Source organism: Muscardinus avellanarius (assembly GCF_963383645.1).
Source record: "Muscardinus avellanarius genome assembly, chromosome: 16".
Classification (NCBI taxonomy): Eukaryota; Metazoa; Chordata; class Mammalia; order Rodentia; family Gliridae; genus Muscardinus; species Muscardinus avellanarius.
In genome coordinates this window covers 21,834,766-21,849,052 of record NC_137802.1, presented here as the reverse complement: position 1 = coordinate 21,849,052, position 14,287 = coordinate 21,834,766, and the positions used below count along the sequence as shown (strand labels likewise).

Genomic DNA, 14,287 nt, shown 5'->3' with positions numbered 1-14,287 from the left:
AAAGCCAGCCCGCTGGCTTAAGAGACCCTGTTTCTAAATAAAAAAGTATAAAATAGGTCTGGGAGTGTAGCCCCAGAGGTAGAAGGGCTTCCAGGAACCATAGTACCACCAAAGAATAAATAAATAAATAAATAAATACATTAAAAAAAACAAAATAAAGAATAAAAAAATTGGGCAGGAGGTGTAGCTTGGAGGTCGAATGCCCCTGGGTTTCACCCCCAGACCCACCCCCAAAAAAAAAAAAAAGACAGAAAGGGAATTTAGGAAACAAAGTGAAGAAAGGGTCCAGTACGTCAGTCAGAGAAACTATTTGCGATTGGGATTTCTAAGGGAAAAGCAAGCAGGATCATAGACTATCTGGTCCCCCTATCTTAGGATTGCAGGAATTTGTCTTTGCAGAGAACAAATGCAAGTGAGGACCAGTTTCATGCAAAGGAGAGGTGTTAAGTGGAAGCCATTTCTTTCCTCATCCCTTGAGAACATCCCTAAACCTTTAAAAATGAAGATCACTTACAAGGACACAATGAGTTATGGTTCTGACATCTACAGAATCATTTAGAGTATGCCCTTTCCCATGGTCTTAAAAGTAGAAAAGGCTTCACAATATGGAGGATCAGTGAGTACCAGATGCAAGTTGGAAACCCACAGAATCACCTTCTCATGCCTGTCTCTCAATCATAATAAACAGAAACTTATATGCCACTTCTACAGTGTTTGGATATGAAGGGTATAAGGTGGGACTACTCTCAGTGCTAGCCCGAAAAGGTTTTTTCTGTTCAACAGTGGCAACATTCCTTAAACAACCATGCCTTGGGTTTAGGCCCAAGGACAGCAAAGCCCCTCTTTCATGCTTAAACTTGCATTTCAGAGACAGCTAGTTGCTGATCTTAGCTAAAGAGTCAGACAATACTGAAAGGGACCTAATTCTTGAACACAGTGTTATTTCATGCCTGGACTTTATAAAAGAGTAGTGAGCCAGGTGTGGTGGCACACACATGTAATCCCAGCATTTGGGAGGCTGAGACAGAAGGATCATAGTTCGTGGACAGCCTCAGCTACTTAGTGAGGCCCTTTGCAACTCAGTGAGACCCTGTTTCAAAATAAAGAATAAAAAATAGAACTGGATGTGTCGCTTGGAGGTAGATACCCCTGAGTTCCATCCTCAGTACCGCAAAATAAATAAACAAACAAACAAACAAATAAGTGAGTAAGTAGTGTCCACAGCCTCAGAAACTTATTTGCTAGACAGTTATTTTCAACATATTACTGGATCAGATTTGTTCTCCCTGTGAAGAAAAATCTGAAAAGATGAAACAAATAGGATTCAAGTGTTTCAACCCCCTCTCTCCCAGCTGGGGATAGCTATAGCTTGGACCCAGTTACAGATTGAGCCCTTGCCCAAAGATGGGCAGTAGCTTTCAGAGCCGGCAACCAGCCACTTGTTGATGCATCCAAGGGGAAAAGAGACTCAGCACCTCAAGCAAATGAGGTCCAGCACTTCCTGTGTGAGCTTCCCGTTTCCTCAGTTAAACAAAAGCCAACCAGAGGGAATGAGAAGAGGGAGAAAGGGAGAAGTGCTGCAGAAGTGAGTTAACAGATCTGATACCCTAAGATATGGGTAGATCATATCTTTTTTTTGTGTGTGTGTGGGTCTGGAGATGGAACCCAGGGGCATTTGACCTCCGAGCTACACCCCCTGCCCAATTTTTTATTCTTTATTTTGAAACAGGGTCTCACTGAGTTGCAGAGGGCCTCACTAAGTAGCTGAGGCTGTCCACAAACCGTGATCCTCCGGTCTCAGCCTCCCAAATGCTGGGATTACAAGTGTGTGCCACCACGCCCGGCTTGGGTGGATCATATCTAAGGGACTCATGGTTGTAAGGTGAAGTGATCCTGGAAGGCCCAAGCTCCAGGGACAGATGGTCCTCCCCATTCCCAAGAGAAAGGAGGGAATACTAAGTGGCCCCTGTGCATGCTCAGAAGCAGTGCCTTAGATACTTGGAGTGCTGAGTCCTTTCTTGGCATTTTCCTTCCAAAACTGCAAATTGCCTAGTCTACATTATAGATGAAAAACATTAAGCCTGCACATATTAACTTTTGGGGGATCACTGCTGGGAAACAGTTGTCCCTTAGCTAGCAGGTCTGTCAGTTCCTTTGTGGCTTCAGCTGTCCAACTCTGGCTCCAGGGCTCAACTCTGGCTCTTGAGGCTTCAGGCTGGGGCACACTTTGGAAACCTGGGAGGGCTCACAGGAAGGGCACAAACTGTCCAAATCATCCACACAGTTACAAAACTGGACATGGGGAGGGACTGGGGATAGTGGGATTAACAGTCCAGGCTGCCTCTGGGGGTGAAGATCAGGAAAAAAATTTGGAAGGAAAGTGGGAGAATGATCAGACTACACAGCCCACACACAAAGATCAATAACCACTGACCAGCAATCTCTGCTGTAGCTTTCCCTCTGTGGGTCACCCATGAGTCTAGGAGAATCACACATGGCTGGCTACCAATCCAGAGAAACTCCCTCCCTACTCCCTACTAGCAGCCAAGGTCTCTATACTCTATCCTCCAGTATTTTCCCCTTCCCAGAGAAGAGCCCTAGAGATGGATGAGGTATTGGGTATGAATGATTACTCTAAAACTCATATAGACACACAACACAGGACCATCTGTCCCTGGAGCTTTCAGTACACAGACCTGCCAGAGACCACGCTGTAGAGAACAGGGTGAAGGAAAAGAGAAAGGAAAAATGGGTGGGGAAAGGAAAAATGGGAGAACAGGGAGAAACGCAGGGACACTGAGAGAAAGAGAACAAGAGGGAAAAAGATGGACAGTTAGCAGAACTAAAAAAGATAAGAGTGCTGGATATAATGGCGCACATTTGTAATCCCAGTAATTGGGAGACTGAGACAGGAAGATTGCAGGTTCGCGGCCAGCCTCAGCTACTTAGTAAGGCCCTTTGCAACTCAGCGAGACCTTGTTTCAAAATAAAGAATAAAAAATAGGGCTGGGAGCTGCCGGGCGTGGTGGTGCACGCTTGTAATCCCAGCATTCCAGAGATTGAGACCGGAGGATTGCGGTTCGTGGACAGCCTCAGCTACTTAGTGAGGTCCTCTGCAACTCAGTGAGACACAGTTTCAAATAAAGAATAAAAAAGTAGGGTTGGGGGTATAGTTCGAAGATAGAATGCCCCTGGGTTCCAACCCCAGACCTAAAAAAAAAGAAAAGGCTGGGAGCTGGGCGTGGTGACTTACACTTGCATTTAGGAAGCTTAGACTGTACAGCCTCAGCTACTTAGTGAGGCCCTCCGCAACTTGTGAGACTGTTTCAAAATAAAGAATAAAAAATAGGGCAGGGTGTGTAGCTTGGAGGTTGAATGCCCTTGGGTTCGTTCCATCCCCAGACCCGCAAAAAAAAAAAAAAAAAAAAAAAAAAAAGTGGGGGTATAGCTCAGAGGTAGAATGCTCCTGGGTTCCATCCCCAGCACCAAAGGGAAAAAAAACATAAAAATAAATAAATAAATAAAAGAGATAGAGTGTCTCCATGCACACAGATGAACACACAGAGAAGAATGGGACTCAGAGATCAAGAATCAGCAAACTTTTCCTGTAACAGGTTGAACAGACAGTACAGCTTTGTGGACAGAGAGTATGGCTTTGTGAGCCATATACTCTCTGGCAGCTACTCACCTCTGTTGCTAGAGTGTAAAAGCAGCCACAGACCATAAACAAACAAGCATGGCTGTGTTTCCATACACTCTTACAATGAAATCTGACTTTCATATATTTTCCACAAGTCATGACTTGGTACTTTAAAATTTTTTTTTCAACCATTTAAAAATGTAGACCATTCTTAGCTTGGAGGCCACAGTTTGCTTACCCCTAATATAGACACACACATACCTGGCAGAGACAGGCATGCAGACACAGGCAGACTCACATACACAGAATCCTCATCCAACAGAAAGATCCAGAGTGACACACGGAGATAATCAGATTGATACATAGACATGGACATGAACAAAGACATTCAGAACCCTATAAATACACATTCTCACAGGCAACAGTGGTAACACCAGACACAGAAGAGACCAAAGCAGACATAGACTAACACAGACAAACACAGACTCCTATGCTGAAACAGACACCTATGGGGATGTATGAACTCTGTGGAGAGAAACACCGAGCCAAGACAAAATACCAAAAGTGAGACCATTGAAAGATAAAGAGAAAAGCTTGGTTTGGTGGCACATGCTAGTAACCCCAGTATTCAGGAAGCTTAAATAGGAGGTTCTCACATTTGAGGACAGCCTCAGCAAGTAGCGAGGCTCTCAGCAATCTAGCAAGACATTGATTCAAAGTAAAAATAAAATAGGGATGGGGGTATAGCTTGGATATAGTAGAATCCCTCTGTATACCACACACACACACAAAAGAGAGATATAGAGAAAAGCTAAAAGGGAAAGAAAGAGACAAAGCTTCTCACATATCCAGACTCTAGAGCAGCTTACCTAGAGAAGGAAGTACAAACAATGTGAAGTATGAAAGAGAAAGCTGGAAGAAGAACAAAGAGCAAAACAGAGAGTGAGTTACAAAGCAGGAAAAGAGCACAGGAGGAGGAGGAACAGGACTGGAAAACGTGTCAGAATAACCTAAAACATCAGAGAGCAAGGAAGGTGCTCAAGGAAAGGAAAAGCCAAAGTTGTTGGTGGTTTTTTTTTTTTCCCCCTTTGGTATTGGGGATGGACTCTGGGGGCATTCTACCTCAGAGCTAAACCTCCAGCCCTATTTTTTAAAATCGTTTATTTTGAAACAGGGTCTCAGTGAGTTGCAAAGGGATTCATTAAGTAGCTGAGGCCGTCCACAAACTATGATCCTCCTATCTCAGCCTCCCAAATGCTGGGATTACAAGCGTGCACCATGCCTGGCTTAAAAGCCAAAATCTGAATGAGGAGGGAACAGGAAAACATGTGAGCTGGGGTAGAAGAAGCAAGAACAGGACAGGAGGGGAGCTACAGAAGTACAGGTGGGCCAAGGCTGGTAGCAAGGAAGGGAAAGGTGGGCGACTCACTGTGAAGGCAGATCCAGGGATGTGGGTGGAGGGTTCCAGGTGTCTGGGTAGCCAAGCATCCAATCTGACCAGACTTTCACGCTGGGGAGGAGTTCCTTCAGATCCGGGACAAAGGAAGACACCTTGATGTCATCTTGGTCATCCTGGTCCTCAGGAAAGGAAAGCTGAGCTGCAGAAGCAAAGGGTGAGAACTGGGCCTATGTCTGCTGTGGCCCCGAGTGAGGCCCAGGGTGCTGGGACGGCAGCAAGCTCTTAGGGAAGGGAGACCAAGTCCACAGGAAAGCTGGGCCCGGAAGCGAGGACAAGTGCCAGCACCTAAGAGGATTCTGAAAAGCAGGACAAAGAGAGAACCAGTGCACTGGGTTTGCTCCTGGAGACCGTTGTTTTTGTTTCACCTGTAGCCTGGCTGAAGTCTCTAATATGGCCTTTCACTTACTCTCTTTTAGGTTTGTTTCTTCCCCTCAGAACTGGGGATGGAACCCAGGGAATTCTATACCTGAGCTACACCCACAGCCCTATTCTTTATTTTTTCTTTCAGTACTGGGGATAAAACTCAGGGATGTTCTACATCTAAGGATTCCAGCCCCCCCCCATTATTATTATTATTTTTTTGGCAGTGGTGTGCACCACCATGCCCAGCTCCCATTTTTTATTCTTTAGTTTGAAACAAAGTCTCACTAAGTTGCAGTGAGCCTCACTAAGTAGCTGAGGCTGGCCATAAACCTGCAATCCTCCTGTGTCAGCCTCCCAAGTACTGGGATTACAAGTGTGCACCACCATGCCAGGCACCTTTTTAGTTATTCATAGTGCTGAGATGGCACCACACTTCCTGCCAAAATTGCATAACCTGAATCTAATCATAAGGAAATATCAGATAAATCCAAATTGTGGGACATTCTAAAAAATAAATGGCTATACTCTTAAAAAATTATCAAGGACAGCAAGTATGGTAGTGCACGCTTTTAATCCCAGCATTTGGGAGGCTGAGACAGAAGGAGCATGGTTCACAGACAGCATCAGCTACTTAGTGAGCCCCTTTAGAATTCAGTGAGGCCCTGTTTCAAAATAAAGAATAAAAAATAGGGCTGGGGGTGTAGCTCAGAGGTAGAATGCCCCTGGGTTTCATCCCCAGTACCGCCAAAAAAAAAAAAAAAAAAAAAAAAAAAAAAAAAAAAAAAAAAAAAGGCTAAGGGTGTAGCTTGGTGGTGTATGCTTGTAATCCCAGCATTTGGGAGGCTGAACAGGAGGATCATAGTTCGAGGACAGCCTCAGTTACTTAGTGCAACTCAGTGAGACCCTGTTTCAAAATAAAGAATAAAAATAAGGCTGGGGAGCCTGGAGTGGTGGTACATGCTTGTAATCCCAGCATTTGAGAGGCTGAGACAGGAGGATCACAGGTTCACGGCCAGCCTCAGCTACTTAGTGAGGTCCTCCACAACTTAGTGAGACCCCATGATCCTCCTGTTTCAGCCTTCCAAGTGCTGGGATGGGATTACAAGTGTGTACTACCACATCTGGCAGCCTGATTTTATTTATTTGGAAACAGGGTCTCACTAAGTTGCAGAAGGCTTTATTAAGTTGCTGAGGCTGGCTTCAAACCTGTGATCCTCCTGTCTCAGCCTCCAAGTACTTGGATTACAGGCGTGTGCCAACTAGTAACCCATATTTCAAACACTCAGAACCAGCTGAGACAGGAGGATACTTAGTGAGGCTCTCTGCAACTTAATGAGACTCTGTTTCAAAATAAAGAATAAAAATTATAGCTGGGCGTGGTGGCGCACACTTGTAATCCCTGCGCTTGGGAGGCGGAGACAGGAGGATTGCGCAGGTTTGAAGCCAGCCATGCTGGCTTAAGAGACCCTGTTTCAAAAAAAATAGGTCTGGGAGTGTAGCCCAAAGGTAGAAGGGCTTCCAGGAACCCCAGTAACACCAAAAAAAAAAAAAAAAAAAAAAAAAAAAAAAAAAGAATAAAAATTAAGGCCAGGGATGTAGCTCGGAGTAGAATGCTTCTGGGTTCAAAAAAAAAAAAAAGAAAGTCCTTGTTATTAGGAAGTACAGAGTCAAATGTTTAGGGGTAAAAGGTTACCATATCTGTAACTTAAATGGTGTAAGATATCATAATAAGCTTAAGTATGTCAGTGTCAGTGTGTAGAAAGAGAGAACCTAAAGCCATATCCTAAGAATGTTAACTACTAAGGAGTCTAGATGAGGTATATATAAAAATTCTTTGTACTATTGTTGCAACTGTTCTGTAAATGTGAAATTGTTTCAAGATAAAAAGTGCCGCCTTCTCCTTAAGTAAAGGTATTCCTAGAGACTGGAGACACTCACAAAGCTGGTGTGGCAAGGGGCAACAGAGGGGTTTGATACCAATACTGAAAAGAAGTGGATAGGTCTATATGACAGGGCTATAGCAATTTGGTCTAGAATTCTTTTTTTTTTTTTTTTTTTTTTTGGTATGGGGGTAGGGTGGAACTCAGGGGAATTCTACCTCTGAGCTACATTTTCAGCTCTATTTTGTTCTTTTACTTTGAAACAGGTCTTAGTTGCAGAGAGCCTCACTAAGTTGCTGTGGTTGGCTGCAAACTTGTGATCCTCCTACCTCAGCCTCCCAAGTACTGGGATTACAAGTGTGCACCACCATGCTGGTTCAGGCCTAGAATTCTAAGAGTACCATAAGAATTCTAAGAGCATTATAAGGATATGGCACAATATTTCAACATATAGGCTAAAAACAGTACCTATTCTAATCCAGTAAGCCTACCTAGATGGCTGGCTCACAGTTTATAGCACCTACTAGGTACCAAAGAGGCATCAATGATGAATAAAAAGTGAAACTTGTTCAATCTCCAGTAACATAGCAAAACAAAAAGTTCTGTTTTTGGAGATAGTGGAACATGTTACAGCTCATAGGTATGGTAAAAATTCTAGTTACTGAAGGAAAAGAGGGAGGGAACAGATCCAGGGGGAAGAAAGAGGATCTGAGAGGTGATCATGTAAATAGGGATGGGACTAATTAAAATGGCAAAGGAAGAAGGGCGTATGAAGGAGAAAAACTGGGGAATAGAGAAGACACTGAGTAAGCAGCCTGGCTCTCTGACACTCACTGGAACAGAGCTGGACAGCTGGAGAACCCACTGGGCAAAGGTCTTCCTGCTTACCTCTGGCAGACTCCTTAAGTAAGCAGGTACAGCGCCGCACGAGTAGAGAAAACATGGCCAGGCCCAGGGCTGCAGCTTGTTCCTGGATCACAGAACGACACTCCTCTGAGAAGCAGTCTGAGGAGAAGCAAAGGAAACTTCATCAGTACCCTGGGGGCCAAGGGCTACATTCTTACTTTATGAGGAGTGCCCCCTTTTCCATGTCCTTAGGCTTCTTCTTCCTATCTGAGACTCCCAGTAGTAGGAGTCCCTCTTTTGAGCAGGGATTATAAGGAACAGTGAGGCAGCATAAGTGAAGCACTTCCCAGCGTGTCTGGAATGTGAAGAAGCACTCAGTGACACTGCTAAGGATCACCGTGCAGATTCTATCACGTATCACTTCCCAGGGCCTGTGACCTCACTATGGGTGGTATGAGCTAGAGCTATAGGGTCTCTGCCTTCAGTTGGCTATTGATGGTATGAAGCTTATAATAACAGACACTTATTTCATTAAGCCAGTCTCTCTAATGTCCATCTAGCAGGAGCACAATCAACAGATTTAAAATTACCTTCTTCTGTCACCAGCCTTTGGGTTCCTGTCTATCTCCTCCTCTATGTACCTCCTTCTGAGACTACACACATAACACAATCAGTTTTTATTAATCAGTTAATTTTTCATAGAACAGTGCTTGAAATATAGTATCCGTTTAATTGGTGTTACCTTATATTTAAATTTTCCCCTAGGGCTGAAAAAATAAGTGTGGCTCTTAATATCAGCATCCTTTTTTCCTCACTTTTTAAGCCTGGTTAACTTCCTTTCAGGTGCAGGTGACTGAAAGAAGCCACTTGGTTGGTGAGCACAGTTTAGAACACGCTTCCAGAGAGGCATGGTGGCACACGCTTGTAATCCCAGCATTTAGGAGGCTGAGACAGGAGAATCACGGTTCGCAAACAGCCTCAGCTACTTAGTGAGGCCCTTTGCAATTCAGACTTTGTTTCAAAATAAAGAATAAAAAAAACAGGGCTGGGGATGTAACTTGGAGGTAGAATGCTCCTGGGTTCTATCCACAGTACTGAAGGAAAAAAAAAAAAAAAAAAAAACCAGCTTCCACAGCCTTGCCTGCACCTACTAGTTGTCAATGGTCTCCCCAATGGCCATTTCATCCAGACTTGAGAGGAATTGATGACAAACGAAGGTAGCTGTCCAAGCTGCAGCCCGAGGGGAGGAGATGCCCAACACACACAGGAGATGGATCCAAGGGTCAAGATCCCTAGCTCTGGCAGCAGCTAATCAGTTAATTCCCTCTGTAACACAGGATAAATCAATCTCCAAGTGTTAAAAGGATAATTAGAAACCAGGCATGGTGGCACACACTTATAATCCCAGTACTTGGGAGGCTGAGACAGGAGGATCACACAGGTTCAAAGCCAGTTTCAGCTACTTAGTGAGGCTCTCAGCACTAAGTACTCATCCTCAGTACCACCAAAAAAGAAAAAAAAAGGATTATTAGATTAGATTATCACAGGTTTTTTTTTTTTTTTTTTGGTGGTACTAGGGATGGAACCCTTCTACTTCCAGGCTACACTCCCAGACCTATTTTATATTTTTATTTGGAAACAGGGTCTCTTAAGCCAGATAGGCTGGCTTCCAACCTGTGTGATCCTCCTGTCTCTGCCTCCCAAGCACAGGGATTACAAGCATGTGCCACCACGCCCAGCTATTAGCACAGGTTTAATCTTGATCCCTGACTGCATTTTGTTGTTGTTGCAGTACTGAGAATTGAACCCAGGGGCATTCTATCTCTAAACTATATTCTCAGCCCTATTTTTTTTTTTTTTTTTTTTTGGGGTGGTACTGGGGGTGGAACCCAGAGGCTTTCTACCTCCGGGCTATACTCCCAGACCCATTTTATACTTTACTTGGAAACAGGGTCTCACTAAGTTGTTGAGAGCCTCACTAAGTAGCTGAAGCTAGCTTTGAACCTGCACAATCCTCCTGTCTCAGCCTCCCAAGTGCAGGGATTACAAGCGTGCGCCACCATGCCTGGCTCCTATTTTTTATTCTCTATTTTGAAACAGGGTCTCACTAAACAGCTGAGGTTAGCTGCAAACTTGTGATCTTCCTGTCTCAGCCTCCCAGGTACAAGGATTACAAGTGTGCGCCACCACAGTTGGTTCTGACTGCATTTTAACTTCTCTGTCTGCTCACTAGTGTTATCAATGGGCCTAATTTTTTTTTTTTCCAGGTCTGGGGATAGAACCCAGGGGCATTTACTTCCGAGCTACACCCCCTGCCCTATTTTTTATTCTTTATTTTGAAACAGGGTCTCATTGAGTTGCAGAGGGCCTCACTAAGTAGCTGAGGCTGTCAGTGAACTGTGAACTGCAATCCTCTGGTCTCAGCCTCCCAAATGCTGGGATTACAAGTGTGCACCACCACACCCAGCTTCAATGGGCCTAATTTAAATTGTTGCTCCAGGCGATGCTACACACCACAGCTATTCCCAACAGTCTCTGCCACAAGAGCAAGTGTGACTGAAACACAAAAAACCCACCCCAAGTCACTTTCAAAGTCCTGGAAGTGAGGAGCAGGCTGATGTTCAGAAGGCCTAACATATGAATGGCATCAGTGGGACAATCCTATTGTAGCTTTCCTGCCATCCTTCAAGATGCCTAGTGGACTCAGATGGCACCCTCCAACTTTCCAATTCAACTGTGGCAGGCAGTAAGAAAGTGGCAACAATCAGCCAGGCATGGTGGCGCACGCTTGTAATCCCAACATTTGGGAGGTTGAGACCAGAGGATCCGGGTTCGCGGACAGCCTCAGCTACTTAGTGAGGCCTTTGGCAACTCAGTAGAAACCTGTTTCAAAATAAAGAATAAAAAAAAAAGGGCTGGAGGTGTAGCTTGGAGGTAGAATATCCCTGGGTTCCTCCCCCAGTACCGAAAAAAAGAAAGTGGTAGAAATCAATAAAATCAGAATCAATCACCACTCTGCCTTCATAGGGAATGGGAAGATCTGAATGCCATCCCAAGAAAAGTTGCCAACTTCTCACCCTCATTCCTGCCATAGGCCGTAGCATTGTCCAGGCCCCTGCCAAGCAAAGCTAGCAACCTACCACTAATTAGCAACCAAGTCCAGACTGAAGGGGCAAATCCAGGACAGAGGAGAATGAAGTGACAGGTGGAGCCGTATCCCAGTAGTAGGTATGCTGGGTGAATATCAGTGCCCCTCCATCCTCATCGGCTGGGCGGGATTAAAGGGGGATGTCTTTGCTCCAAGTATCTGGCCTTAGTAGACTCATAATAGCCTGGATAAAAAATAAGATGGGACAGAAGGAGACCGCTTCCACTAAGCCCATTTTTCTTTTTATGACAAATGGCAATCTCTGACTAGACTGTCTCTCAGAGTTCAAGGTGAGAGGCTTGGGCTCAAGGAGAATGAACTACTGAAGAGCACTGGTGGCCTCTGGGGAATCTAGGCTGGCTCCTGCAGCCTAGATTCACTAGGCTGCAGTCTCAGGGTCTCACTGAGTTGCAAAGGACCTCATTAAGTAGCTGAGGCTGTCCACAAACCACGATCCTCCCAACTGAGCCTCTCAAATGCTGGGGAGCAGCATTTGAGTGTGGGACCAGGTAGGGTAGTAACAACAGGAACCTCTTTAGCGTAGGTTTGGAGGAGCTCAACTACCTCTCAGAGCAGCAGCTAGAAGGCAGCTTCATGGCTGCTTTGCATGGTTATATTACCTCCATCTGTCCAACCTCACATCCTTTCAGGAAAGGGTTCCAGAACACTACCTGCTTGTATGTCATTTGACTGATGGGGAGGTGCAAATCAGGAAGCTGCTCTAATCTGATCAAGTAGATGGGCATTATCACAACCCATTCCATACAGTCTGGGATTTGGTCATTCCTAGAATGGCCATGCTATCTGGAACATTTTCTGGAAGGCCCGTTCCTCTCCGTGGATCACTGGTTCTATATCCATAGTATGGTAGGTACTATGAAGAACACCATTGCAAATAAATCATGGTCTCTACAACTGAAGGTCCTTTCAGTAGGTTGAATAAAATCATTATTTACCCAGATATCCATGGCAATTGGACCCAGCGCCTCAAGTGAAAAACGTATTAACTGCATGGTATTGCCGGAGGATGCTCTTGACTGCACGTAGGCTTCTGTGGACTGGAAGCCATAGATACCCCTTCAGAGCACTCACCCTTATATAAGTGGGTGGGAAAACAGCATCTGGATTCCAAAGTCCACCCACTTTGGGGCTAGACTTAGGAAACAGGCCTTAGTCTGACAAATGCCCATATATATCCCTGGAATTGGGATGGGCCAGGCAAACAAGTGATATGGGGTGGGGAGGAAAAGGCATTGTTTGCCTTGGTATTTGCCCGGGTTCCTCTGGCTTTGTGTCAGGTAGCAGGAGCCTGACATGAGCTGAGGAACTCATTAACTTTGTGAAATAGCCTTTCCCCTTCTTTCTAAAACTAGGCTTGTTCAAGGGTTTAGGGGGATGGTTTTGGCTAAGGCAGTTAGACGGAAATATTTCTTACCAAGAACGTCACCTGAGGTCTGAACTTGGTTTTGCTACTTCCCACATGTGGGCAAGTGACCAGAGCTCCCAGTATTTTTGTGGCCAAATACCTGCCCAGGCAGAAACATCCTTCTTGAGCCTATGTAACAGAGAGACTTTCTCATTTTTCTGAGAACATATTCATGGAAAACATAAACTAACTGTCGTCAAAGTTGTATGAAATCAGGAAATGGAGCGGACGGGAGAAGGCTGCCATGTGGCCGGATGTTATGTATTTCTAATTAGTGCTATACATCTTTCAACAGTAAGTGTCTTTCTGCTGGGAAACACAACACACTGCCCTTGTTATTGTAACTGTCAGAGAAGTGCTTAAACAGATAATCTCCAGGAAAAGTGATAAACACGTTCCCTCTCCCACCAGTGTGTGTGTGATGGTGCTGCCAAAGCAAAGCTGTGCCTGATGGCTCCAGGATGGCAAAGCATCCTCCTGCAGGAAATGGGAGTGAGGTAGGAGGGGTGAAGAGGGAGGAGGAGGGAGAGAAGGGGAGGCAGGCCACCTGCTTGGACCTCTAAGCCCAGCCAATGGACAATGATTCAGAACTTCTACTTCTGAACAACTCCAGGGATAGGGTACCAAGTTTTTTGCAAGGGAGAGATTTGGAGAAAACCCTTGTCAGTGGGATGGGGTTTGGCTGGTCATAGAAAAATCTGGTAGCAATGAAACTGCTAAGATCCCCTGGTGCACATAGCCAGCTTCTTGGCAAGAGAATTAGAAGAGTAATGAAGGGAAGACACAGGATGAAGGACACATAAGTCTGCTACTTTGAGAGTAGCAGGAAGGATTCAGAGGGCACCAGGATGCACTAACTATTCTAGCACAGAAAGCCAACTATCTGCTGGGTGTGGTGGCACATGCTTTTAATCCCAGTACTTTGTAGGCAGAGACAGGAGGATGGGAGCTTTGTAAGCCAGCCTCAGAAGTGTGAGGTGTCAGGCGCGGGTGGTACACACTTGTAATCCCCACACTTGGGAGGCGGAGACAGGATCATGCAGGTTCGTAGCCAGCCTCGCTGGCTTAAGAGACCCTGTTTCCAAATAAAATATTTAAAAATAGGTCTTGGAGTATAGCCCGGATGTAGAAGGGTTCCATCCCCAATACCAACCCCCCCCCAAAAAAAAGAAGAAGAAAAAAGAAACCTGAGTCCCTCCACAACTTAGACTCTGCTTCAAAATAAAGAATACTTAGTGAGCTGGGCATGGTGGCAAAGGCTTGTAATCCCAGCATTTGGGAGGTTGAGACTGGAGGATCGCGGTTCGCGGACAGCCTCAGCTACTTAGTGAGGATCTTTGCAACTGAGTGAGACCCAGTTTTAAAATAAAAAATAGGGCAGGAGGTGTAGCTCGGATGTTGAATGCCCCTGGGTTCCATCCCCAGACACGCCAAAAAAAAAAAAAAAAAAAAAAAACAACAACAACAACAACAAAAAAAAACTTAGTGAGACTCTGCTTCAAAATAAAAAATAAAATAGAAGCCA

The 14,287-nt window shown here is 45.0% G+C and overlaps 1 protein-coding gene across 1 annotated transcript in view; it reads right to left on the bottom strand.

The window, feature by feature from the left end:
- The window catches only part of SMG6 (SMG6 nonsense mediated mRNA decay factor), a gene marked incomplete at its 3' end in the record, with an annotated part of 299,777 nt that overhangs the window by 135,526 nt on the left and 149,964 nt on the right, over positions 1–14,287 (bottom strand). Inside the window, exons 11-12 of the mRNA XM_080712911.1 lie at positions 8,231–8,347; positions 5,070–5,238 (exon numbers count right to left, since the gene is read on the bottom strand). Coding sequence (XP_080569037.1) covers positions 5,070–5,238; positions 8,231–8,347 — 286 coding nt within the window. The remainder of the gene's footprint in view (positions 1–5,069; positions 5,239–8,230; positions 8,348–14,287) is intronic.